General features: G+C 40.8%; 1 protein-coding gene across 5 annotated transcripts in view; it reads right to left on the reverse strand.

The window, feature by feature from the left end:
• Positions 1–18,872, reverse strand: part of MTMR6 (myotubularin related protein 6) — a 41,919-nt gene extending 23,047 nt beyond the window's left edge. For 2 of the 5 annotated variants that reach the window (XM_031655771.1, XM_031655774.1), the window contains exons 1-3: positions 18,605–18,841; positions 7,038–7,154; positions 476–638 (exon numbers count right to left, since the gene is read on the reverse strand). In XM_031655771.1, coding sequence (XP_031511631.1) covers positions 476–638; positions 7,038–7,154; positions 18,605–18,628 — 304 coding nt within the window. In that variant the 5' untranslated portion in view covers positions 18,629–18,841. Of the gene's footprint in view, positions 1–475; positions 639–7,037; positions 7,155–18,604 lie in introns of those variants that run through there. The other 3 variants (XM_031655772.1, XM_031655773.1, XM_021929497.2) reach the window with 3 other exon arrangements.
• Positions 18,873–27,779: the final 8,907 nt, after the last annotated feature.

A 27,779-nucleotide genomic window follows, 5' to 3' on the forward strand; every position in this document is an offset into this window, starting at 1 on the left:
CAAAAAAAAACTAGCCGGGCGAGGTGGCAGGCGCCTGTAGTCCCACCTACTGCAGAGGTGGAGGCAGGAGAATCGCCTAAACCCGGGAGGCAGAGCTTACAGTGAGCTGAGATCCGGCCACTGCACTCCAGCCTGGGCGACAGAGCGAGACTCCCTCTCAAAAAAAAAAAAAAAAAAAAAAATATGTTGTGCTACTTGCTATCAATAGACTTAAAAGATTAATATAAAACTGTGGTTTTGTAAGTCTCTACTATAAATGCTTTACTTTTTCCTTATCATTACCCCTTCCGATTATACCATTCTTAGATCAATAGTTTCTAATTACTTTCAGGCCAATTTAGGGGAGATAGAGTACACAAGAACTTGACTGTCAGAGTATAAAAGGATAAAATAACAATAATAAAACATTAAATAAAGTATCTTAGATAACCCATCTCAAAGTGAGCATGCAAGCTTTGGTCTCTAAGAACAATACCTTGTTTTGACAGTTGTAGCAAAGAGTTGTAAATATCATGGCAATCTCTTTCTCTGGGAACAATGAAATGCACGGTTCTGAAGTTCTTGCACTGAATCACAAGGGGACATCCAGAAGTAGTCAAAGCAAGTTTCTCTACTGAGGCAATATGGTGGTGTAATATCTACAGCATGAAAAAACATCCCGGTCATCAACATGGAAAGCACTGAATATTCTCTTCTAGAATGCATAAGTTTAAGAATGTCCTCCTCAACAAAAGTTGCAAATGTTACATACTCACTCAAACTTCAAGTTTTTTGTTTTTTTGTTTTTTGAGACGGAGTTTCGCTCTGTCGCCCAGCCTGGAGTGCAGTGGCTGGATCTCAGCTCACTGCAAGCTCCGCCTCCTGGATTTACGCCATTCTCCTGCCTCAGCCTCCCAAGTAGGTGGGACTACAGGCACCCGCCACCTCGCCCGGCTAGTTTTTTGTATTTTTTAGTAGAGACGGGGTTTCACCATGTTAGCCAGGATGGTCTCGATCTCCTGACCTCGTGATTCGCCCATCTCAGCCTCCCAAAGTGCTGGGATTACAGGCTTGAGCCACCGCGCCCGGCCTAACTTCAAGTTTTTAAATGACTGAATGCCCAAGGCAGAAATATGGGTGTCACTCTGATCCCTCCTCCATCTCTCCACATACTCAATACATTATCAGACCCCGGGAACTGCATCGCCTACATGTTTCTGTAACCTATCCTCTTCTCTCTCTCTCTACTGTCACATCCCTAGTTGTAATGTCCCCACTGTTTCTCACCTGAACTACTATAGATAAACAGCCTCCTAAACGCTCTCTCCATATCTACGCTTGACCCTCTGATCCATTTTCTACAACACAGTAGTGAATATTGAAAAGCAGACTAAAAATAGGAAGGCAATCTAGTCATTTCAAGTCCCTCTCCCGATCACTGACTATGTTCTAGTGACAACAGCCTTCTTTTGGCTCTTCGAATGCACCAAGCTCCTTCACACATGGTCAGATGCTCCCACTAAATGGAATACTGTAACTCTACCTCTTCATCTAAGATCTTCTAGACACATTTCTGGCCTTTGCTCAAAACTCATAATATCACCAAAAGTGTAGCCTGACATACCCCACAACCCTTCCCAAGTAAGTTACGCCCCCTCCCTTTTCTTACTGCAGCTCAAGCTATACTTTCCCTTCATAGTGATGGCAGCAGTGGCCTGTCTGGAGTGGCCACTGTGAGGATGCCAGCTGCAGTGGGGGAGGTGCAGCCAGGGTTGCGTGCTCTGCAGAACAGGCAAGACCTGGGAACAGGTGATCCCAGGGGAAGCCCCATGCCCTACCGAGTTGGCAGGGCAGGAGCCACACTCCTGGGCACAGCTGCAGCCGCCCAGCCATGGCTCTGGACCCAGGCATCCCTGCGTTCCTGGGGGCCTAGGAAACCCCCTCCCCCTGCAGGTTCAAAAGTGCCTGCTCCCGCTCCCTGGCCTCTTCCCACTCCCATTGCCTGCTCTGTGGCAGAGCAAAGCTATGGACATGTCCCGACAGCCCAGCCCAGGTACTGTCGTGACCTAGCTGGGTGTGCATGTGCTTGGGGCGGCACTGACACACCAACCTCTGGCTGCCTTGGCCCCTCCGGAAACTACTTCTGAGGCTGAAACTTTGGGTGCCCATGAGCACAGGAGGGAGGCCCAGGGCCTGCGAGTGGCATGGTGCCGCGTTGATCAACATTACATCTCCAGCACCTAACACAGTACCTGGAACATTATAATTGCCCCCCTCAGATCGAAAAGCTTACAAATGTTATATATCACACACTTCAACTTTAATTTTTTTTTTTTTTTTTTTTTGAGACGGAGTCTCGCTCTGTTGCCCAGGCTGGAGTGCAGTGGCCGGATCTCAGCTCACTGCAAGCTCCGCCTCCCGGGTCCACGCCATTCTCCTGCCTCAGCCTCCTGAGTAGCTGGGACTACAGGCGCCCGCCACCTCGCCCGGCTAGATTTTTGTAGTTTTTAGTAGAGACGGGGTTTCACCGTGTTAGCCAGGATGGTCTCGATCTCCTGACCTCGTGATCCGCCCATCTCGGCCTCCCAAAGTGCTGGGATTACAGGCTTCAGCCACCGCACCCGGCCAACTTCAATTTTTTAAATGTGAATGCCCAAGCCAGAAATATGGATGTCATCCCTGATACCTCCTTTATCACAATAAGAGTTTACTAAATGAATGAATAAAAAGTCCTACTATAAACTCAATATTTGATGGTATTTTAAACATATGCTTACCATTCTCACCTACTACCAATAATATTTTGTTTGCTACTAAAAATGCCTACTGTTTCTTTTTTTTTTTTTTTTTTTTTGAGAATGATCTAATAATAACATTTAAACAGAGAATAAGGAACAAAAGCTAACTGTAATATTACAAGTTGAGAACCCCTATCCAAAATGTTTGGGACTAGAAGTATTTCAAATTTTGGATTTTTAAAGATTTTGGTATATTTGCATTATACTTATTATACTTATCAACTGACATCCCTAATCTGAAAATCTGGAATAGCATTTCCTTTGAACATCATGTCAGTGCTCAATTTTTGGATTGGGGATATTCAACCTGTATATCACTGTTCTGATTGTAACTATAAAGACCCAAAAGCATATGCAGGAAGAAAATGATAAAGAAACCTGGTCCTACCACTAACTAGTTATGTGATCTTGAAAACATAATCAACTATAAAGTGAGAAAAAGGATATAAGGTTGGTAAGGCCCCTTCTGGATCTAAAATGTTCATTTCTATGGCTCTAGTATACTAAACAAACTTCATTTAGGGGAAATATAGGGAATATACTGATAAGAAAGCATTTAAAAGACAACAATAGGAGAGTAGAGAATAACACAGATATCTTTTTGCTGCCCCTCAAACTATATTCCTAGCAGCTGAAGGAATAGCTATATGGAAAGCCTTCATTTATATCTCTACGGGATGGATAATAGAGAAAATACTGAAGTAAGTGGACAAAGGAGGGGTAGATGGAGTGGATGGTATTATGACTAATTATTTCAGAAGGTACTGCTAGATAAAATTCCTGGCAATTCTTGGATTGGTAAAATTTCTGGCAATTCTGGATGGAGAAGGGATCCAGTGCCTCTAGGGAATACAACGTCTCTGAGATCAGTATCTCAAGTGAGTTTCCTTAACAGCTGATGTGAAATCATATATCAATTGGTCAGCCTTCTTCAGGAAATCAGAAGAGTACAATCAAAGAGAGAAAGAGAAGAGTACTGTATGTGTAGTACAGGGGGGTACCACAGAGCAACATGAATCTCTGGACTGGGAGGCATAATTGACCTCTAATCTTGATTCTACCACTTAGAAAAATAGTATGAGCAGCTATGATTTACTGCCACTACTATGTTTTAGGCACAGATGTTTTTCGTACTTTCTCTCATCTAAGATTCACGAAAGTCCTACATGATGACGGATGCTATATACCAATTTTATGTGGGTGTTAAGCTCAAAAGTTACATACTTTTTGGCAGACACTGTTGGTCTGCCATTCCTCCCCACCTTCCTTACTTGCAGCACCCTTTTCCCTCAAGAGATCCAAAATACTAGGGTCTGCATTCTCTACCTCCTTTTCAGGTAGGAGTAGCCAAGTGTCCGGATTTTCAAACAATCAGAGGTTAGGGAAAGTCGGCTGGGGGTCCTTCTGAGAGAGCCTCTCCTCCCTGATAAAAGGAGAGGGGGCTACTGAGGAAAGCCTACTCACCTCTCCTGCTTTGCAAGGTTTGGCACCATGTTCAGTCAGGTATTCACTTACTTACAGCCAAAAGTACCCTGACATAGTCGCCCAAGCAGTGAACAGCAGAGCTGACATTTGAACCCAAAGCTACCTGACAACACAGCCTACATGAGCTCCTTTTACCATGTTACACTGCCTGGGTAACACTGAATGAATTACCACTTCACTGAGCTTCAGCTTCTTCATCTATAAAGTGGAGGTTCTAAAACCTGGCAGAGCTAGTGGCACAGAAACATGCCCAAGTCTCTTCCTCTCAAGCACAGGGACACAAGCCCCATATTCTAACCCCCTTTCCTACTTCTTTTTCTGCTTAGCACTTATCACTATGTATTCTACTTATTTACCTATTTATTGGTGATGTTATCCGTATCTCTCAGCACTAGAATGTAGGCTCCATGAGGGCAGAATTCGTCCCTGTTATTATTGGCTATTGTTTCTAAAATATCTAGAATAGTGATATGAAACACACTGTGGATGCTCAATAAATGTGTGCTGAATGAATAAATGAATGAATTCTAAAATAGAAAAGGAAAAACAAAGAGTCCAAAATAGCCATGGCAATTTTGAAGAACAAGTTGGGAAGGTATGCTCTACTTGATATCAAAATTCATTTAAAAGCTATAGTCAATAAAACAGTGTGGTACAGTGTAGTCAGTATACCAAACGAATAGAAAAGAAAACTCAAAAGCAAAGCCTCACATACATGGAAGATGTTTTTATGACAGAGCTCGTACTAAAGATGAATGAAATGAAACAGTCAATAAATGGTGCCAGTCATCTATAAGAAAAAAAAAATTAATCCCTATTCACATCATACACCAAAATATTTCCCAGATGTATTAACAACTTACAGGATCAAACTTAAGCTTTTAGAAGAAAATATAGAAGAACCTTTATGACTTTGACATAGGAAAGGATTTCTTAAGTCACAACAGAGCACAAACAATTAAAGAAAAAAATGAAAAATCTATAACATTAAAAATATAAACTTTAACTGAAAGACACATAAAAAACACAGAACACAAGCCACACACTGGGAAAAGCTATCTATGTCACACACATCTGACAAAGCATTATAACCTAGAACTCTTTATTTCTTTTCTTAATACTTTTTTTTAAAATTTAGTGGGTACATGTGCAGGTTTGTAATATGAATATATTGAATGATGCTGAGGTTTGAGCTTCAACTGAACTCATAGCCCAGATAGCGAACATAGTACCCAAGAGGTAGTTTTTCAACCCTTGTTCCTCTACTTCCCTCCCTCCCACCTCTATTAGTCTATTAATGTCTATTGTTCCCATCTTTATGCTCATATGTACCCAATGTTAAGTTTCCACTTCTAAGTGAGAACATGCAGTATATGGTTTTTTGTTCGTGTTAATTCATTTAGAATAATGGCTTCCACCTGCATCCATGTTGCTGTAAAGGCCATGATTTTGTTCTCTTTTTAAGAGGGCATAGTATTCTGTGGTGTATATGCACCACATTTTCTTTATCCAGTCCACTGCTAATGGACACCTAGGTTGATTCCATATCTTTGCTATTGTGAACAGTGCTGCAACAAACATGCAAATGCCCGTGTCTTTTTGGTTGGATGATTTATTTTCCTTTGAGTATATATCCAGTAACAGGATTGCTGGGTTGAATGGTAATTCTATTTGTAGCCCAAAACTCTTATAAAATCAATAAAAGACAACCCAATAAAAAAAGAAAAGGAAACTTTTTCCTTTTTCTTTATCTGAAAAGGGTAAATTCTTTGTAATCAGCTCATCAACATTACAATTGGACATCTACTAGATAGGCACAAAATTTTAAATTGACAATATCAATGTTGTTGAGGATGTACAACATTGTGTAATACACTACTGAGAATAAATTGGAACAACCATTTTGAAGAGGTGACATACTTAGTAAGATTATATATGTACTTATTCAAGACCCCATAATTTTACTCCCAGGCAAATATCCCAGAGAAGCTCTGGCAAATATACAGAAAGAAACATATATGTCTCATATAAATACACAAAATGTTGTTTACATGTATATGCATACTACAACATTTATACTAGCAAAAAAAAAAAAAAAAAACCCTAATTAAAATTTGTATAAAAACACTGTGGAATATACCAAACAATCCATTTGATCTGTTAACATGTACATATTTTTTAGATTTTTAAAAATTAAAAGGAACAATAGGTATTTTTTTTTATTTTCATTTTTTTTGAGACAGAGTCTCATACTGTTGCCCAGGCTGGAGTGCAATGGCACAATCTCAGCTCACTGCAACCTCTGCCTCTCGAGTTCAAGCAATTCTCCTGCCTCACAATCCTGAGTAGCTGGGATTACAGGCACCCACCACCACGCCCTGCTAATTTTTTGTATTTTTAGTAGAGATGGGGTTTCACTATGTTGGCCAGGCTGGTCTTGAACTCCTGACCTCGTGATCCAGCCACCTCGGCCTCCCAAAGTGCTGGGATTACAGGCATGAGCCACCGTGTCCAGCCTAGGAACAATAGGCATTTCAAAATTATTTATGGAGATAAGAGTGTGGTATTTTATAGAATTCCATGTTACACATTCTATAACTGATTTATTAGAAGGGAGGGCTGGAGTGATCTGGAGACCAAAAAATATTTTGGTTGAGATAGGTAACCAATGATTAAAAATTGTGTTATATATTGTGTTATACACATTCAAAATAAAACATGACAGACCAAGTCCATTATTATTATGATAAACAGTACAGCTGCGGTGCTCCTTACCCAGGTCTCTTTTTGATGAGAGTCTATAAATAATAGATGTGTGGCCGTAAGATAGAGAGTTCCTGTTAATGACTTGTTGCTGGTACTGAATCGGTCAAGTAATTTTACTTGTTCTACCTAAAAGAAAAAAGATATTATTTTTCATTTCAAAAGTAGTATAAATTATTTTTCTGTTAGCCCAGGACTTACATGCACCATTCTCAATTTTTTCTTCGTTCTGTCTAAAATCATAAGAGCTTATTTCTTACTGTTAAATTCCATATATCTTTTTGGGGAATGTATAAGCCACAAATAACATACAGATTATTTACAGTTACAAATGTAACCAATAGAGAACCACATTGTGGAAAACAGTAACACTTATATTGAGGGTAGCAAGAAAGAGGGGTGCAGTACAAATAAGCAAAAACAGTTTTCATATCCGAGTCAACATTTTTATCTAAAGTTGGAAAATCAAAATATAAATATATTATTATCTAGAGTTTTAGAGTAAACTACCAGAAAAATTAAATCAGGGAACATTTAAATGGTTGCCAACTCCAAGTAGTCTCTATATTCTCCTCACTATCCCACACCAGGGCAATGATTGTTTTTTGTCCACCTCCGGGCTTTTACTCACACTGTTCTCTGCTTCTAAAATCGTCTCTTCTGCTTAGCTAAGTGGCAGGTATTCTTCAAGACTCACTAACATCCTGCCTCCTAACATTAATCCTTATTAGAGAAATCGTTCATTACTTACGTCTTGGCTTCGTATTCCTCTGTAGCTCTGAATTCCCTGGCACAGATTATGTCCTATGCTGCTCTGGCCTCCTCTAGTGCCTGAGCTGGTAAGGCACACAGTATGTCTTTATGAATACTAGTAGACAGACAGACAGAGACACACACATACACACACACGCACACACGCGCGCGCACATACACACACGATGTTGCTGCTGGAGTGGAGGGTGGAACTAGGGCTAACCAGGAATGTGCAGGAGAGTACTGCTGGGAATCTTTGTGTTATTCATCCTTATGAAAAAAAGTAAAATAACCACTACCAACCTAAAAAATGTTAATTTGGGCCAGGCACGGTGGCTCACGCCTATAATTCCAGCACTTTGGGAGGCCAACGCGGGCGGATCACCTAAGGTCAGGAGTTCAAGACCAGCCTGGCCAACATGATGAAACCTCTACTAAAAATACAAAAAGCAGCTGGGCATGGTGGCACACATCTGTAATCCCAGCTACTTGGGAGGCTGAGGCAGGAGAATTGCTTGAATCTGGAAGGTGGAGGTCGCAGTGAGCCAAGATTGTGCCACTGCACTCCGGCCTGCGTGACAGAGTGAGATTCCATCTCAAAAAAACAAACAAGCAAAAAAAAGTTAATTTATGTGTACCAGCAGGTTGTAGACAGTTTTTAAAATTGTTTATATCTTCAAAATCATCTAGATAGCTAACCACTAGCTCATTAATTCTACAATTTTCTCCCATATATTAATATATTTCATCACCACCACGCCCAGTGGCTCACACCTGTAATCCCAGCACTCTGGGAGGCCAAGGCGGGTGGATCACAAAGTAAGGAGTTCAAGACCAGCCTGCCCAACATGGTGAAACCCCGTCTCTATTAAAAATGCAAAAAATTAGCTGGGCACAGTGGCGGGCGCCTATAATCCCAGCTACTTGGGAGGCTGAGGCAGGAGAATTGCTTGAACCTGGGAGGCAGAGGTTGTGGTGAAACGAGATTGCACCATTGCAATCCTGCCTGGGCAACAAGAGCAAAACTCTGTCTCAGAAAAGAAGAGGAAAGGAGGGGAGGGGAGGGGAGGGCAGGAGAGGAGAGAGGAAGGTTTTCTACTTATAAACCTGAATAAAGATTTCTCTTAGAGGTCAACATTTATTTCATTGTTTAGGACCATTTCTTCCTTAAATAAAAATCTAGCTTCAGTTTACCACACACTGCGAATCCAAACTTAAACACCTTTTAAGACAAATGGGATCAACTACTGTTTACTCCTCTTCATTGTGCATGACTTGGCTGGAAAGGGCACTGTGGCCAACCAGCACTGAGCAATTACTGCAATATAGATCTCACCTATCTTTCTGGGTGGAGACACAGAGCCAAACCATATCATTTCCTAAGCTATTAAAACAAAGTTTTTAAGGCTCTAACAAGAAGACAACTGATGAATATACATGGAAATAAAGGTTACCATAAAGTATCAACACTACTCAAGCAAATAATCTGTGTCCACATCATTCAGTAGAGTTTCAAATAGCTTCTCAGAAAAAATTAAAAAGTCTACTGGCAAGTAGTTTAAAAGTGGGGAGGGGCTGATTTTATTACTATTTAATTAAATAGGAAGTTTGCTTTAAAAAGAAATCCACGTGAAATTTTAAATTTTGTGGATTTTTTGAAGATCATAAATATTCCTGGTTGTGCTCCAATTATAAATCTCACATTGTAACTTCTCTATGAGGCATAAGTATCTACAAAGCTTCTATACATGGAAAATAATCACACCACTTTTCATTTGGATTTTATTCCTCTTCTGTCCATCCCCTGTCCACTATTACTCTTCCTCAGGGGTCCATTCTCTATAGGAAACTTACCTACTGTCATTATGTAAGCCTATATGTTAATGACTCCTAAAATTGTACGTCCAGCTCCCCTCTCTCCTGAGTTCATACTGTCTGCTACACAGATAGTATTTCCTGACATACTAGTGAGGTCTCATTATATGCCTATTGGTGTGACAAGTGCTTACCATACATTATTTCTTTTAATTTTGACAACTCCTATATAGTATGTACTAGTACTGTCCCCACAGAAACTGGGACTTGGTGAGGTTGGTTAGTCATCTCAAAGTTACACAGCGAGAAGCAGCTAGTGGTATAGCTTAGTCATAAACCTATGTGATCTGATTCCCAAGCCAAAACACCTTCCTACTATGCTATACTGTCTCCACTAGATGTGTCGGAGCCATGTTATACATACTGAAAGCAAAACTGATTTCCCCCTCACCCCTCACAAATAGGTTTCTAATTCTGTATTTTGGATGTGAGTTAATGTTAATCCTCCATCCTTATCAAGTCACCCACACTGGAAATCCGTGAATCATCCTATGACTTCTTCTCAATCCCCAACATTCCATCAATCACCAATTCCTATGATTTTTATCACCTAAATATTTTTAAATCTGCCCCTTCCACCACTATTAAAGCAATTCCTAAATTATAATGAAAGCCTCTGTTCATGTATCTGTCTTTTCCACTAAAGACTAACATAGCCCAGGGCAAAGACTGTCTTTCATTTACGCACGAATATCTCCTAACAGCTAGTAGTGTCTGACACAATAAATGTTTGTTGAACTAAGATGAACGGCCACAGAAAAATTATTTTCCTCAGGTGAAAACCAGAAGGTGTGCCCAATTTACCAGTGATCCCTTTTGTTGAAATCATCTGATTTATTAAATAAGATTCTTCTTTATCCCATTATACTTTTCCTCATCTATCTTTTCCCTACACAGTGGGTGAACAGTAGGTATTCATTCAGTAATTCTTGAATAAACCAGCATGTGGAACTTGAGTCAATTAAACCTCTTTCCTTTATAAATTACCCAGTCTTGGGTTGTTCTTTACAGCAGTGTGAAAATGGACTAATACATGTACTCTATCTTTGTCTGCCTAATAAATATAAGCAACAAAGTGCTCTAGTAAATATTTGCAAAACTACTGTAGTTAGTAATCTGGTCAAGTAGGTCGAGTCCTGACAGTCCTCTCTGTCAAGCTACTGTCCAGTTAAGTTGAAATGGAGAAAGAAAGAAGGATGCATATGGAGTTTAAAAAGCAAACTCCATATTTAAAGGTGCTCCATAGTTGGAAAAAACTACTGTAAGTGATGAAAGCAAAGATCAGCAAAATGTTATTCACTAATGGGAATACAGAAAATACAAAATTCTCAACATAGGAAATACAACATTTATGTCTCAATAGCAGAGGCATAACATTTTATCTGATTAAAAAAAAACATGTTAAGGTACAAAATCTGTACTGTAGATTTAAAAAGGTACAGAGGTTTTTAAGTACAGTAGTCCTTTAGGAAATATAGCTTATAAGATCATTCCAGTGTCAATGTGGAGAAAATGCTGAATTGATTAAGGGCAACCAGGTAAGAAGCTAATGAAGCCATCTAGGTGACTGGTTCATATTAGGGCCTGGAGTAAGCTGTGATAGAGAGGAAGTCCCTCTTGAGATAATAACAAAACTGATAAGGGAAGGGAGAGGAGGAAAAACAGAGGTTCCTTAAGGGTTTTAAGCTTGTCACACTGGTGGCCATTCACTAAGATAAAGTAGTATAGAGAAGAAAACGTCTGAAAGAAAGGATATCTTTAATAAAATAAACTGAGGACTATCTTAGCATATGCCAACTTACATTCAAATCTATATAACAGAAAATCATTACATACAACTGCTTCAATAGGGTAATCTCTATATGAAAGTGACAGATAGTGAAAGTAATCTGAAATCATTCCAAAACATCTATTTAGTATTTACACTAAAGTTCTCAAGAAAATAAGAGAATTTCTGAGAAAATACACTGATTATTTTGCTCTTTGTGGCAAATCCCACCCCTCACCTCTAAGGTGAGACTGAGTCTCGCTCTATTGCCCAAGCTGGAGTGCAGTGGCGCCATCTTGGCTCACCGCAACCTCCAAAGAAAATCAAGTATTTTTCTTTACTAAAATCATTGGCATACAAATTTCAAACCACAGACTTAGTCACCTTCTAAAAACCAACTGCTTCTTTATATTTCCCCTTTTCACCAAGGAACTAAAAGTATTTTACAGATGTTGCTACAGATTTTCCCCAGTCTGTTCTCAGAAATGTGTTAAGTCAGATGTTAGGAAGCCACTATAACTCTTTCAGGTCACCATCACTGTGAGGTACTCTACAGAAACTGTTAGGATCCTTAAATTATAGGTATCACCACAGCCAAAAAGAAAATGGAAAAAAAGAAAAAAGCCTTTGGGAAAAGAAAGAACAAATGAAGAATAAAAATGGGGAAAAGAGAAAGGAATTGGAAGATGTCACTTCGGTGAGGAATGGTAAATGCCAACACACATTACTTTAAGGACTATTTAGTTGAATCGTTGCCAACTATGGGCCTACACTAAAAGGTACCCTAATGGTCTATGCAGAAAGTTCAAATTTCAGCCAATTATGAAGTCAGGACTGGAAAACACAGAGAACCCCACACATACGGATTCACATTCAGAAAATGTTGGGGCCACCACAGGTGTAGTGGCTCATGCTTATAATCCCAACACTTTGGGAGGCCAAGGCAGGAGGACTGCTTGAGATCAGGAGTCTGAGAACCAGCCTGGGCAACACTGTGACACCCTCATCTCTACAGAAAAAAAAATTGTTTTTTAATTAGCCAGGCATGGTGGCATGTGCCTGTAGACCCAGCTACTTGGGAGGTAGAGGCAGGAGGATCGTTTGAGCCCAGGAAGTAGAGTTATGATCATACCACTGCACTCCAGCCTAGGTGACAGAGCAAGATCCTATTGGAAAAGAAAGGAGAAAGACAGGAGAAAGGACAAAGAAGAAAGGAGAAAGGTAAGGGGAAAGAAAAAAAAGAGGAAAGGAAAAGAAAAGGAAAAGGAAGGAAAGGAAGAGAAAAGAAAAGAAAGAAGAAAAGGTTGGAAATGAAAAACACAGGGAGTCACACAAACAGAATCACATTCAGAAAACTCAGACACCTCTTTACCCCTCAGGAAGAAGTGGCCTCTGGGACAGGAAGGGACCAATGGCCTTCAATCAGACTTCTGTGACCAACAGTTGTACTTATTCTACAACTACAACAATAGACACGGTGGCTACTGAAGCAGAAAGTGCACCATCACTGCTCCTCTGGCTTGTTGCACTCCTTCCCTATAGCCAGGCACTCATCTGGGACTCTCAGAATCATTCCACACTGACATCCTGCCAAGAATTAGCTTTCAAAAACGGAGCACTTCAAGTTGTGTGCAGGAAGTGGAGAGCAGAGATTATGTTTTTTGTTCGTGTATCCCAATTTCCAGAACAGTGTCTGGCTGCATAAATTATGAAATGAAACAGTCACAGACCTCAAGAGGGGAGAGAGTAACCTCAGATCGTAAATCCAGTGGGCACTTTTCAGTTTTCTCTTACTTTGCTTATTCCATCAATGGCTTCCTATCTCACTCAAAAAAAAGCAAAGATTTTACAGTGGCCTTCAAGACTACAGTAACTTGCCCCTGTCCCCCAGCTTTAATCTTCCACTATGCTCTTCTTCACTCACCCTGCTCTAGTTGTCTTGCTTGTTCTTAGCAACCAGGCATGCCCTCAAAGGGTTTTTGCCCCCGTTGTTCCCTTTGTTGAGACTCTCCCCCGCATCCCCCATGTGGGGATGGCTTACGCCCTCACCAGTTTCAGGTCTGTACTCAGGAGTCACCTTCTCTGTAAGTGCTTCCCTAACCACTCGATTTACAGTGGTCCTCCCTTAAACCCCCTCCTCAACCCTCATACTCTCCAGAGCCCTGGCTTGCTTTATTTTTATCCATAGCATTTACCACCATCTAACACACTATACATTGAACTTAATTTTGTTTATTGTTATCTCTTCTCCAAATAGATAAGTTATAAAGGCAGTAGTTTTTGTCGGAACTTACAACAGTGCCTGGCCCGAGGAGGAAGCAGCCAGAGGATGGAGCAGAGAAGGAAATTAGAACAGGGAAGACTGTCCCCTTCCCATCTGTGCTTCACCTCTTCCAAATTCATCTGGCTTCTCCTCCTCTGCTTGCCTGCCCCCTACCCCATTTTTTTTTTTTTTCTTTTTGAGACAGAGCATTGCTCTGTCGCCCAGACTGGAGTGCAGTGGCATGATCTCGGCTCACTGCAACCTCCATCTCTCGGGTTCAAGTCATTCTCATGCCTCAGCCACCCAAGTAGCTGGGATCACAGGCATCCGCCACCACGCCCCGCTAATTTTTTGTATTTTTAGTAAGACAGGGTTTCACCACGTTGGCCAGGCTGGTCTCAAACTCCTGACCTCAAGTGATCCTCCTGCCTTGACCTCCCAAAATGCTAGGATTACAGGCATGAACCACCATGCCCAGCCTGCTTGCCTTTTTAAGTGTTTAGACTATTCTCTACAGAGTCTCAACATATTCTTGCATAAACTCATCCAAAATAGAAATTTCAATGATTTACCTAAACACAACTCCCTCCCAAATCTACTCTTGAAGCCAGACTTTTTCCCTCACACTAGATCTTCACAATCAGCTAGTTACTAGAAAAAGTCTGACCACCCAAGCTTCTATTCATCCCCTCCTCTCTATTCTTACTCACACTGCCCCAACTGACTAATCAAATCTCTCAATTAGATCATTATTCTGTGAGGCAAGAGAGTGTGGTTAAGAGAATAGGCTTGCTATCAGAAAGACCTAAATTCAAGTTCCCACCTCCACCTCTTCTTTGGCAGAGCTAATTGTGCGAGCCAGGACAAGTTATTTTATTTATTCTCTCAGGGTTTCAGTTTCCTCACCTGTAAAATGGGATAGTATTAGTGAAAATCAAAACAGCACTTTACTTGGAAAAAAGCTTTCAGGTGCTCCTCAAAACCTATTGGCTCTTATTTCAAAGACAATTTAAATACTATCAATTTATCCTTATTCTTATTTTTCTATCTCCTTCCTTCTTTCAGAAGGAAGATATATTTGTACACATACACGGATCATATCACATTCTAATGACAAAAAGAGGGAGCAAGCTAAAGAACAAGTTAGGCATTAACTTTTGTAATAACTCAATTTGGGCCTTAGTAGCACCAGATTTTTATGAGACATTCTATTTGATTACAAACTCTAGCAGTCAGTCTTTCATTTATAGCTTAAAAAAAGTTCTTCCATTCCATTCAGTAAAGTTCCATTCACAGATAAGACAATATCATTTGACATCAATATAAGATGTCAGCCAAAGTACTGGCAGAGAAAGGAGAAAGACTGCATGAAGAACTGTCTCTGCATATTTCTCATTGTTTCTTGGCAGGACTATGTCATTATGGCAAAATAAGAGCTCAAAGCAATAGGCAGTAGCTACATGATTCATAAGTGAAGCTTGGAAATGCTCTTTCAGAAATTCAGATTCAGGGACTTGACATCTTTGATGCTATACAGTTAGTAAACCAAATGTGACCAAAACAGAATGATATATATGTTCATTAGTATTCAGCTAAAATACTTAATCTGATAAAATTCTGATTAGCAAGCAACAGTAATCCTAAATATTATTTAAAAACAATACCACATAAATATTATTTATGGCAAAAACAGGTTTGGGGGGAAAAGCTCTTAGAATTATTATCAGCATTTATTTCTGAATTAATACTAATGCACATTTAACAATTAGATTAAAACTAGACAGGCACTGGAAAAAGCACACATAGTCTTTGGAGTTAAACACACCTTAGTTTAAATACTAATTCTATTTCTCATGAGCTAATTGAGCAGGTTTCTTAAATTCCTAAGCCTATTGCCTCCTCACCTATAAATGCAGATAATACTACCCAACTGACAGGGTTATTTAAGAGATCAGTGATGATACTGTATAAATTAACATATTTATGCAATTGTATATATTATAAAGTAATAATATTGTATAATTGGCTATACTGACATATAGTTGCTCAACAAATGGTAATTATTACTTTTCAAATACAGCTGATTGAACAACATAAATCACTAAATAGTCATAAAGGACACTCTACAGTCAATTTTGATCCTAATGACTAAACTACATAAAGGTCAAAACAGCTAATAAATCTAAAACAATCCACTTTTGGTTTTTAAATACTTACACTTATTTTTGCAGCAAAACTAAATCCAGATGAAGGCTATGCATAATGGAAACAAAAGGTTGGCTATGTTCAAACCAATCTTTTAAGAATAAGTTATTTTCCTAATATATTAATAATTTAAGAAAATGTTACAGTCCCCACAACAATTAACAGAACGTACCCTGAGGTCCACCTCCATCTTGCTCTGATACACCCAGTGTCAATAGAGCGTCTGGCACATACTAGGTACCTAGCAAATATTTACTTGCGGTCTATGTACACTCACTTAATATTACTCCAGAGTAGTGATCCAATACTAGAAAAACAACCCAAAGTAATAAAAGAGCATATTTGAAAAGTAGTTGTAATAGAAAATCATCAGAAATTTCTTAGTCTCTAAAAACGCCTTATTAAACCACCAGCATGGGACCACTATGTAAAGATAAGTCAAAATCAGAACATTACTTGAAGAAAAGTTCATCCATTGATAAAGAGGAATATCAGACAAAATGAAAGTCAACGGTGACAACTTTCAAAGAGCTAATAAGAGGGGCTAGAACTCTACAAATAAAAACAAAGATATATATTCATAATACATTGAAGGAGGAAAGATTTAAAATAACCAAGAGATCCTCAATATTTTCCAAGTCTGTTCACTCTTATCCACCTAAGAATAGGATTTGCTCTAGTTGATCAGATTCAGTTTACTTTTACTGATCTTTTTCTTCTTTTTTTTCCGCCCCCACTATGTCACCCAGGCTGGAGTGCAATGGCGCGATCTTGGCTCACTGCAACCTCCGCGTCCTGGGCTCAAGCCATCCTCCCATCTCAGCCTCCCAAGTAGCTGGGGACTACAGGTACACACCACCCGACACGGCTTTTTTTTTTTTTTTTTCCTTTTGAGACTGAGTCTCGCTCTATTGCCCAGGCTGGAGTGCAGTGGCGCCATCTTGGCTCACTGCAACCTCCACCTCCCGGGTTGAAGCAATTCTCCTGCCTCAGCCTGAGTAGCTGGGATTCCAGGCACCTGCCACCACACCCGGTTAATTTTTGTATTTTTAGTAGAGATGGGGTTTTGCCAGGTTGGACAGGCTGGTCTCGAACTCCTGACCTCAAGTGATCTGCCCACCTCGGCCTCCCAAAGTGCTGGGATTACAGGCGGGAGCCACCGTGCCCAGCCAATTTTTTTGTTTGTTTTTGTAGAAACTAGGTTTCACTATGTTGTCCAGGCTGGTCTCGGATTCCTAGGCTCAAGCGATCTGCCTGCCATGGCCTCCCAAAGTGTTGGGATTACAGGCGTAAGCCACTGTGCCCAGCCTTTTACTGGTTTTCGATTGTGTGCTATGCACCGTAGAAAGCACATGAAAAACAGAGGAGGTTCGAACTGATGCAGAAGTAAGTCACGTGCACTTAGCTACTATATAATAAGTATCTGGAACCAATACAAGAACCTGATCCAATGTCTACTCTAGTCCTCTTTTCCATCTGTGCACCTTCTACTAGTTTGGTTATAGACTTAAGCACCCTTCTATTTTCAAAATTTAAGTACCAACAACTTGAATTCTCAAGTTATTTTATCTTTCTTCTCTTAAAAAAACGTTTTAAGGGGTTAGTTTTCAGCATCTTCAATTTTGTTAGATACGGTATGCACAACGTTAAAGACAAACTCTAATAAAAATTCATGTGTACCTTTAAAAGGTTTGTGAAACATTTAAAAAAATTTTAAAAACACAAATTCTTCTTGGAATAATGAAGATAACGAACATCTGCTGGTACCCTAAATGAGCCGTAACTTTAAGATGGGCAGCAACTAACAGGGCTCCAGCTTTGCCAAAACGTGGAGAGGCCGCCTTGCAGTGGGCTCGCAGTGATTTTAGAATGTTACTCTTCCCGTCTCGATTTATGTTTTTCTCCCTCCCAAATTTAAACTTAAATGTCGTTGGAAACGTAATTTGGTAATATTCTGATGTCATTTCCTTCCGTTTTTAAATGTGTAATGAAATAAAAACATTTGTTCGTTCTCAAAATAAAGTTCTTCCACACACAAAAATTAAGCGTGGAGTGTAATAAGATTAATCGAGTAAAGCTGCATCCCGCCTTTTAAAATACGGAACAACATTTTCCCCTTCTCCAGAACTCCTGTTAAACTGACTACTGACACTTAGGACAATGCCTGAAGTTTGAAGCACCTACACGGAAACACCGGATCCGAAAAGACTGGAGACCGAGACAGCAAAGGGAGGTGGCGCGGAGAGCTGATCTCGGCTCCTCCAAAACTCGTATTGTGCATCTGCGACATGGGACAAAGAAATGTGAGCAAGGACAAGCTTACACAGCATCATAATGTTAATTTGAAGACCGATTTTCCGGTAGATGAGGCAACGAAAGGCCGAAAGACCCCAAAGTTAAAGGAGCCCCAATTTTGCCCGAGAAAACGTAGAGCTAGGAGGGCGGGGGAAGTTTTCCCGGACTTTTATCCCTACGCACTCCGAGATGCTGCAGGAGGGACCTCTGCTCCTGTAGGTACAGGGGGCCTCTGCACCCCGCTGGGCCCAAACTGACCCTGCCCTCCAAGACCAGGCCTGGCCGGACCCTCCCGCCCCGGGCCGGGTCTCCGCCGGGCCGGCCCCCAGCCCCGGTCAGGCCAGCCGAGCCTTCGTCTCCTCCTGCCTCAGCCGGGTCAGACCAGGGCCCCTGAAGACTGGTTGTCCCGCGCTCGACTACCTTGGTCGTCCGGATATGCTCCATCGCGAGGAGACGTCAGCCAGCAGCCGGCCTCACGGGCGTACCATGGGGCTAGAGAAACAGGGCGGTGACAGCCACAGAGAGCTAGCGGGAACTCCCTCCGCCGGCCAGCGACGCGGGTCCGTCAGCCGGCCCCGGTAGCGTCAACCGCGCAGGCGCAGCCGGCCAGCGCCGTCTCCTAGAAACACTTCCCCAAACCTCGCGGCCTCCGGGGGAACAAGGGGCTGGCGGACGGGCAGAGAGTCTGCGGACCGAGAGCGGCTTGCTGGTTCGTCCCGGACCGCGGCGGATCCCACAGCGCCCCCTGCTGGAGGAGGCCGATGCTGCTCACCACCCCTCCCGAGGCCGTCTTTGTCGTCCCGCCGAGCGCACGCGGGGCGGTCGGGGAGGAAGACTGCGCGAGAATGGATCCCCAGTAAAGGGCGCTTGTGGGGTGAGGGCAAGACTGGAGGATGTTCTGGGGTCCGTCGCCATACCAATGGACACCACCAAATTTAGTTTGAGCTGCAGTTCTACTCATAAGAATGTATTCTAAGGAAATAATTAGATTTGGAGTTATTATTCTAAGGCAATAACCAAATAACGAAACCAGCCTTATTTGAAACAATCAAATCTCCAATACTACGGATTCCTTATGTAAAGTATGATGATTAGCTAGTCCTCAATCTGGTCTGCTGTCAGAGTCCCGCCTCCTACCTCAATTCCATACGATGTTAGCACCAGCCTCCATTAAAACTCACCCTGTAGAGGGATATCACGTAATGAAAATGCTAATGCTGCATTACCGAGGGAAGAAAAAAACTGGCTATAGAACAATAGGTTCGATGTAACCGTGTTCTGTAATTTTTATTTATGTAAACAAAAAGTTTACATTTCTAGAGGAGGGTTATTTTTGTTAGAATACGTCTAATGTGGTACTTCTCAGCCTGGAGTGAGTGTTCTCCCCAGGGTACATTTGGCAAGCTCTGGAGATATTTTTGGTTGTCTCAAATGGGGGTGGTGGGTGGCGGCGGGAGGCAACTGGTGGGTGGAGGCCAAGTCGCAAGTCAGCTGCTGAACACCCTACTAGGCACCAGACCAACCCCCCAACAACAAGGAATTATCCGGCTCAGAGACGACAACAGTGCAGAGGTTGAAAAAACCTGCTCTATGCCAGGCGCGGTGGTTCAGGCCTGTAATCCCAGCACTTTGGGAGGCTGAGGCGGGCGGATCCATTGAAGTCAGGAGTTCGAGTTCGAGAAACCCTGCTCTACCTTTTGTAAGTATTCTGTACTAAGCGAATTAGGGTTTGTAATCTTCAGCTTTCTTACTGCGATTGGTGTTAGAAAAGCCTAACATCTACATTTTCTTTTATAATTAAAATTTTTGTTTCACTTATTTGTTTCATTTTGTTCAAGTTGTCTTGGCTTGTTTTGTTTTGAGTGCCTACTATGTTTCAGACAGATTGCCAACACAATGGAGATGGTTATTAAACACAACAGCCTTTGTGGTGGAGTTGCTGACTCCTTTAAGGTAAATATGTAAGAAGAGTTACATTAAACCACCTAGAAACCAACCTTAGTACAGTATCACATCCACCCCCTCCCCCGCAAAAAACCCCACAAAATCTGTTCAGAAAAAATATATATATACGAATATATATGGAGAGAAAGATAAAAATAATGTAGGTCTTTACTGAGGATTGCTTTTTGAGAAAACAGAAAGAGGTGAATTGTATAGCACACAGCAAGACTTTCTTAATAAAACCTCTTTATATCATTTTCCTCCCAATTTATATCTTCCTCCTTCCCCATTCCCCTACAGATCATCCTCCCTCTTCTCATCTCCTCACTTCTTGTGTCTTCTCTTTACCAATTCTCACAGAGAGGCCATCACAATGATGTCAGGTGACCAAATGTACTGAGTGCTTTGCAGGTATTCGGAGGAAAATGCTATTGCTTTCCTTATTTTAGAGATGAGACAAGTGAGACACAATGAAGTAAAGTAACTTGCCCCATATCACATAGCAGATAAAGCCAAGATCCATGTTATAAAGCCAGACAGGCTGACTTCAAAGTCTGTGTTCTTGACAACTGTTTTACATTGATTGGCTTCTCAAAATCCATATTAAAGTTCTATTTATGTTAATATGATAGTCTAGAAAATTACCTAGCTTTACAGAAATAAAGTAAAATAACAGACAAAATATTAAATGACATTTCTTTGACTCTTGAGTTGACTACTCTTGCACTAGATAGAATATTCCTTATGGTTAAATCTGACAATCACTCAGTTCCATTATTTTTCCTCAAGACGTCTCTTTAGAGGTCTCCAGATGCTTCTAGGAGCCTTTTCTCCTTTTGCTCCAGTTTGCACTTGTGTTCGCTGAGCTTACTGAATGAGTATTATCCTGGGACTCTCCTCACCATAGGCCTGAGAAATGTGTTGGTTACTTGCGCTGAATTTTTAGATCCTGTGGTTTATCTTTCTTGATTTACTTACTTGCATTGTTTTATTTTGATGTAGTATATTCTGTATTAACTTCCTGAGAAAGGGTGAATGCAGGATAAATCCTTGATGGGAAGTTTGACTGGGTCTAGAATTCTGTAATTTTAATTAGGATTTTGAAAGCTCCCAGAGACGTATCCTAACTTTCAATGCAGTTCAGAAATCCGATGGTGTTCCAATTTCCCTTTAGGTATCGCTTCTACTTTCTCAGGATGCTTTTTGGGTCTCTTTATCGCCAATGGTCTAAAATTTCAACAATAAACCTTAGCTTTCTTGTTTATTTTTCTGCCTAGTGTTTTGAGCTCTGTAATCTGAAAACATAAGTCCTTCGATTCTGGGACATTTTCTTGTATTATTTCTGTAATAATTACTGTTTCATTCTTTTTCCTTCTTCCTTTTTCTTTCTTCCCTTTTTTAATTTTTTTATTCTTCTCACCTGTCTTCTCTCCTGCATCTTTCTTCTTTCCTATTTCCCTCTTGTCCTTTCTCCTTTCTTTTTATTTTGTTTTATTTTTATTTATTTATTTTGAGACAGGGTCTTACTGTGTCACTGAGGTTGGAGTGCAGTGGCACAATCTCGGCTCACTACAGCCTCGACCTCTCAGGTTCAAGCAATCCTCCCACCTCAGCCTCCTGAGTAACTGGGACTACAGGTGGGCACCACCAAGCCTGGCTAATTTTTGTATTTTTTGTAGAGACGGGTTTTTTCCATGTTGCCCAGGCTGGTCTCAAACTCCCGGGCTCAAGTGATCTGCCTGCCTCAGCCTCCCAAAGTGCTGGAATTACAGGTATGAGCCACTGTGCCCAGCCCCTTTCTTTTTTCAGTAGAAATTCCTCGTCTGACTCCCTAATTTTACTATCCTTTCACTCCTATTTTTTAAGTATTTGCCTTTCTAATCTACTCTCTAGGAAATTCTTACAACTTAATACTCCAATGTTTCTAATATTTTTAATTGCTGCAATTATACAGATATGTATATTTGTGTATGTGTGTATATACATATGGTGTATATACACACATACACAAATATACATACGTGTATATATATACATATACACACATATACATGTACATACATATATAATTGTAGACAAACCTTGTGCTCAGATCTTGGATTCTTTTCCTTTTTCTTTTTTGTTTACTGAGCACAAGGTTTGCCTTCCAAAGTGCTGGGATTACAGGCATAAGCCACTGTGCCTGGCTTATATTTTTATTTTCTAAGTGTTTTCACTTTAAATAGACTTTATTTTTATTTATTTATTTGTTTGTTTTTTAGAGATGAGGTCTCGCTATATTGCCCAGGCTGTAATGCAGTGGTGGTTCATAGGTGTGATTGTAGTGCACTCCAGCCTAAACTCCTGGGCTCAAGCTACCTCCTGCCTCAGCCTCCTGAGTAGCTGGGAATACAGGTATGCTGTACCACAAGATGTTCCAGGCTCACCTTGCATCTTTCCCACCCCAGCCCTAGAATCATCCATTTCTCCAAGGAGCTCTGGTTCCTTTTATTGGAAAATGATATGAGAATCCAAGATCTGTTCTGAACCCAGGATGACCTAACTGGAAAAAAAAAAGAATCTAAAATCTGAGCACAACGTTTGTCTACTAGAATGTTATTGTTTCTAAGTGAAGAGATCTTTTTGGTTACATACATTTTCCTATTTTTCTTTGTTTTTCAGTTTGTTCATTTATTTGTTTTCTAGCCTCCTGCTCTGATACATGTAAGATCTCATCTCTCCTAGGTGAATAATAGTTTTTATTTATTTATATATTTCTTGTAATTTTTGCTTCCTGAATTCTATTGCTGTTAGGTTCTCTCTCTGCTGTTTTGGCCTCTGACTTTGATGTCAGAAGTGATCCTCCAATATCTGATCATCTTTAATGGTCCTTTCCAGCAATAAAATGTTGACTGGAAACTTACCCTTTATAGGAGAACTTGCCTATTGGCAAACTTAACTACTGAATGATGGAGCAGGGATTTGGTACTTTTGTTGGAGGTCCCCGCATCATTATTTGAAGACCCTGTGCATGTGAAGGGCACAGGGAGCTCTGGGAACAGGTGTCCTGTTAGCAGCAGTAGCTGAGTGGAAGCCCCAGTCAGGTGCCATATATAGGATCCAGATGATCCAGGCCATCTGCTTCTCTGTCGCCAGTTCTCCCCTTGGTGATTACTGCAAGGAACAAAAGGACCCATTTCCCTGCAATACAAGGGGTAGGACATGAAGAAACAGTGGAAAGAGAAGAGGTTCATTCACTAATACTTGTTTTATTGTTAGTAATATTTATAAAGCACATGATCCAGTCTCAGAGAATTTCAATATGCACCTGTGTTCCTACTTTCCTATCCTTCCCTTAAAAAATGTTGACATCCAATAACATTCATCAGATTAAGCATTTTCTGCTGTCTGATCTCATCAGTCATGCCAATAGAGCACTTAATACAGTTACAATTCAATTGAGTAGTCCGCTGCAACTTACAAACTAATCTGAAGGAAGACAATCAAGAAGAGATCTGTTTTTGAGGTTAGACTGGTGAATATCAAAATACCGGTATAATCACTGACCACAAGAAAGCAGATGGGAATGAAGGTCAACATGTTCTCTTCCTGTAAAGCTTTGGGGGAGGTCACATTGCAGTTGAGAAGATGGCTTAGTTAGCATGAATTCAGAGAAGGGGAAACTAGCTGGATGATAGGAGAGGCTGTTGCCATTCAGCAAAGATCTTGATGCATCAGTCAACCCTATCAGGATGTACCAACCACAAGAAAAGGCAGGAGTGGCTCTGGGCCAGGCAAGCCTCTAGAGGCAGTCCTGAAGGTTCATTATTTGAGGGAAATATTAGATTTCCCTAAACGAGGCCTCATCGTTGAACAATCCTCCTTCTAAGGGCCCTATTCTTTCTTGAGATATGCCATTCCATCTGCTAGGTTCCTATCAAGATGTGGTATAGAAGCTATGCTGTCTTTTTAACAAGACATATCTGTAACTTAATTTTGTTTTAATGTGTACATTTATAATTTCCTTTATCATCCAACTTCTAGGAGACATCAAGTTTTTTCTTACATGTGCCTACAAAAACAACTTAAAATATTGACATGACTAATACTTGATGATTTTAATAAAATATTTTCTTAATTTACTTTGCATTTAAAGATGGAGTATTTTTGCACAAAAAGTTAAAAGTTAAAAATTCACAAAAAGCATCAAAGAAACTATTATTATGGTTTGAAATAATGAGGAATCAGATTTTTTTTTTTTTTTTTGAGACAGAGTCTCACTCTGTTGCCCAGGCTGGAGTGCAGTGGCGCCATCCCAGCTCACTGTAAGCTCTGCCCCTGGGTTCAAGCCTCAGCCTCCGGAGTAGCTGGAACTACAGGTATGCGTTACCACGCCTAACTAATTTTTGTATCTTTTAGTGAAGACGGGGTTTCGCCATGTTGGCCAGGCTGGTTTCGTACACCTGTACTCAAGTGATCTGCCCACCGCGGCCTCCCAAAGTGCTGGGATTACAGGCATGTGCCACCATGTAATCAGAGTCTTCTACGTTTGTTTCTCTGTAATGTTTACTCTTTATTTTTACACTACTAAAAATAAAATAAAATAAAAAATGCCCCATAAAAGGCACAAGAGATATTTGATATTTTGATTATTATGTAAGAAAATATTTTACATTTAAAAATAAAATATTGATACTCTTTAGGGGGTTGGCTTAAACAACAGAAATTTATTGTCTTGCAATTTTTTAAAAAATTTTTTACTTTAAGTTATGGGATACATGAGCAGAATGTGCAGGTTTGTTACATAGGTATTAATATGGCATGGTGGTTTGCTGTGCCTATCAACCCATTATCTAGGGTTTTGTTTTTTTGTTTGTTTGTTTTTTGTTTTTTGAGATGGAGTCTCGCTCTGTCGCACAGGCTGGAATGCAACGGCACGATGATCTCGGCTCACTGCAAGCTCCGCCTCCCGGATTCAAGTGATTATCCTGCCTCAGCCTCCTGAGTAGCTGGCACTACAGGCACCCGCCACCACACCCAGCTAATTTTTTGTATTTTTAGTAGAGACGGGGTTTCGCCATGTTAGCCAGGATAGTCTCAATCTCCTGACCTCGTGATCCGCCCGCCTCAGCCTCCCAAAGTGCTGGAATTACAGGCGTGAGCCACCGCGCCCGGCCCATCTAGATTTTAAGCCCTGCATGCATTAGGTATTTGTCCTAACGCTCTCCCTCCCGTTTCCCCCTAACCCCTGACAGGCCCCAGTGTGTGATATTCCCCTCCCTGTGTCCATGTGTTCTCATTGTTCAACTTCCACTCATGAGTGAGAACATGCGGTGTTTGGTTTGCTGTTCCTGTGTGAGTTTGTTGAGAATGATGGCTTCCAGCTTCATTCATGTACCTGCAAAGGACATGAACTCATTCTTTTTTATGGCTGCATAGTATTCCATGGTGTATATGTGCCACATTTTCTTTATCCAGTCTATCATTGATGGGCATTTGGATTGGTTCCAAGTCTTTGCTATTATAAATAGTGGATGCTTTTATAATTATGTTTACTGTTTACCAGCAAATTGAATATTATAAAAGCAATCACAATTCCTAATCTTGGTGCTTCTTAAGTAAGTGTAAATCATTAAAAGAGCAAGAATATTTCACTTGATTTCGTTTCCTGGCTTTTATTTCTAGGAGTTTTATGGAAGAAGGTGAAGTCTATGATTAGAATTCTCTGTGAAGTCAAAGATATCTGAATTCAGATCTCATTTCTGCCATTTACTAGCTGTGAATTTAGTCAAATCATTTAACGTCTCTAACGCTTGGTGTCCTTATCTGTATAAATAGTAGTACTTATCATTATTTTCTTCATCGAGTTATTTGTACAGGTTAATGAAATAATGAACAGAAGTACTTAGCACAGTAGCTGGCCTCGATAAGTGCTCAATAGCTGGATATAGCAGCATCTGCCTGTAGTCCCAGCTAGTCAGGAGGCTGAGGCAGGAGCAATCAGAGCTCACTCAGCTCACTTGAGCCCAGGAGTTCGAGGCTGCAGTGAGCTATGATTGCACTACTGTACTCCAGCCTAGGTGACAGAGGAAGACCCCCATCTCTAAAAATAATCGTAGTAAATAAACACTCAATAAATAATAGTTATATGTACATGTTAAGCAGAATAAGTCCTAGAGTTCCCAGAAATATCTAGATACCTGTCGATCCTCATTCTAGTTCTTCACCATGGAGTTCAGAAATGTACTTGGGTCAGGCTGTGTTCATTTGGGGAGACTGATCTTGTCTCAGGATGAAGTTTGTCTGAATGCACTGTATACTGTATTCAAGTGATCACATTATGTATTCTATATCTCTGCAATTGAGTAGGTACACCTGGCCCAAAGAAGTGCACATGTCCAGGTTATCCTCATGCTGGATTGGAGGAAGACAATACTAGTATTATGTTTCCATAGGTTGGTGTGATCCTCACTCTTTCAGGATCTGGGGGTTCAGAGACTTGCTCCTCATTCTGTCTTTAAAAAGGTTACTAGCCTTTATTTTTTCTAAGTGTCCTTCTCTCTAAATCCTTTAGATAAGTAAATCTTGATGATTTGGCCAAGTGGCATCTGTGTCTGGGTTTTTGCACTTGCTATTGACACAGTGCAAATACTGCCGATACAGTGGTTAGTCATGCTGTATTCTACATGACCACTTTATTGAACACTGGGTTCTGTGGGATGCGAGCAGACAGTGTCTTTCTTTTGCTCCACCACTACCCTTCAAGCCTGCTTTGTTGGCTGTCTCTTCACCTCTCCTCAACAGGAGCTTGAGCTGATCCTGGGGAAGTACCTGTTTCTCTTGTATTTTAGAATAATCCGATGTATATTCATCACAATGTATCCAGTTCAAAGCTTCTCCTTTTCCCTATACCACCCAGGTTTGATGACAGTGGGATGGAGGTGGGACGGGGTAGGAGAATCTGTTTTGACTGTCTTGGCCCACTTCCCTCCTGCTCGCTTTTTAGCTGCTGTTTTGGCTCCCCGAGCATCAGGTCTTACTTGATAAAACCTTTTATAATCTGGCATCACTGATTTGTGTGCAGCAGATGCCTGAATGCCTCTTCTTTCTCCCCTGGGCAACTTGGTCAATTACTTAACCCTTCATCTAACCTCTGGGGCTTGCAGAACGCCTCAATTCCCTGAAGTAGGTGCAGCTCTCTCTACTTCATTTCTTATAAGCTGGCTCTTGGTTTCTGATATACACAAGGCTTGGCTACTCCCATTTTTTCTAGAAACTTGTCTGTGTCTGTACAATAACTCTGTTCTCACAGCTCCACCATATATGCACACACTTGTGCTTGAACTACCTTGAGAGAGTTCCTATTCTTTGCAATAAAAGAGGTCTAATTAGATTATGGGAAAACCGCTCAGAGCAACGGGAATTGGGCAGGCTTAGGGAACTTTTATCCATGAGATGGAAAAGACATGAATGTACTCCTGCTTCATGGAGGTGGACATCTCTCTAGTGACAGAATATGTGTATCCATCAAGCACAATGACTTGTTTCCATGAAAGGTGAGAGCAATAAATGCAGATATATTGTTCCTCTTTGGCTCCCATTTTTTTGAGACTACATGTTGACCACTGCCTTTCTTTTGGCATGTTTCAAGGCAATTAGATAATAGGTCACT

This window comes from Papio anubis, chromosome 15, assembly GCF_008728515.1.
Source record: "Papio anubis isolate 15944 chromosome 15, Panubis1.0, whole genome shotgun sequence".
In the NCBI taxonomy this organism is placed as follows: Eukaryota; Metazoa; Chordata; class Mammalia; order Primates; family Cercopithecidae; genus Papio; species Papio anubis.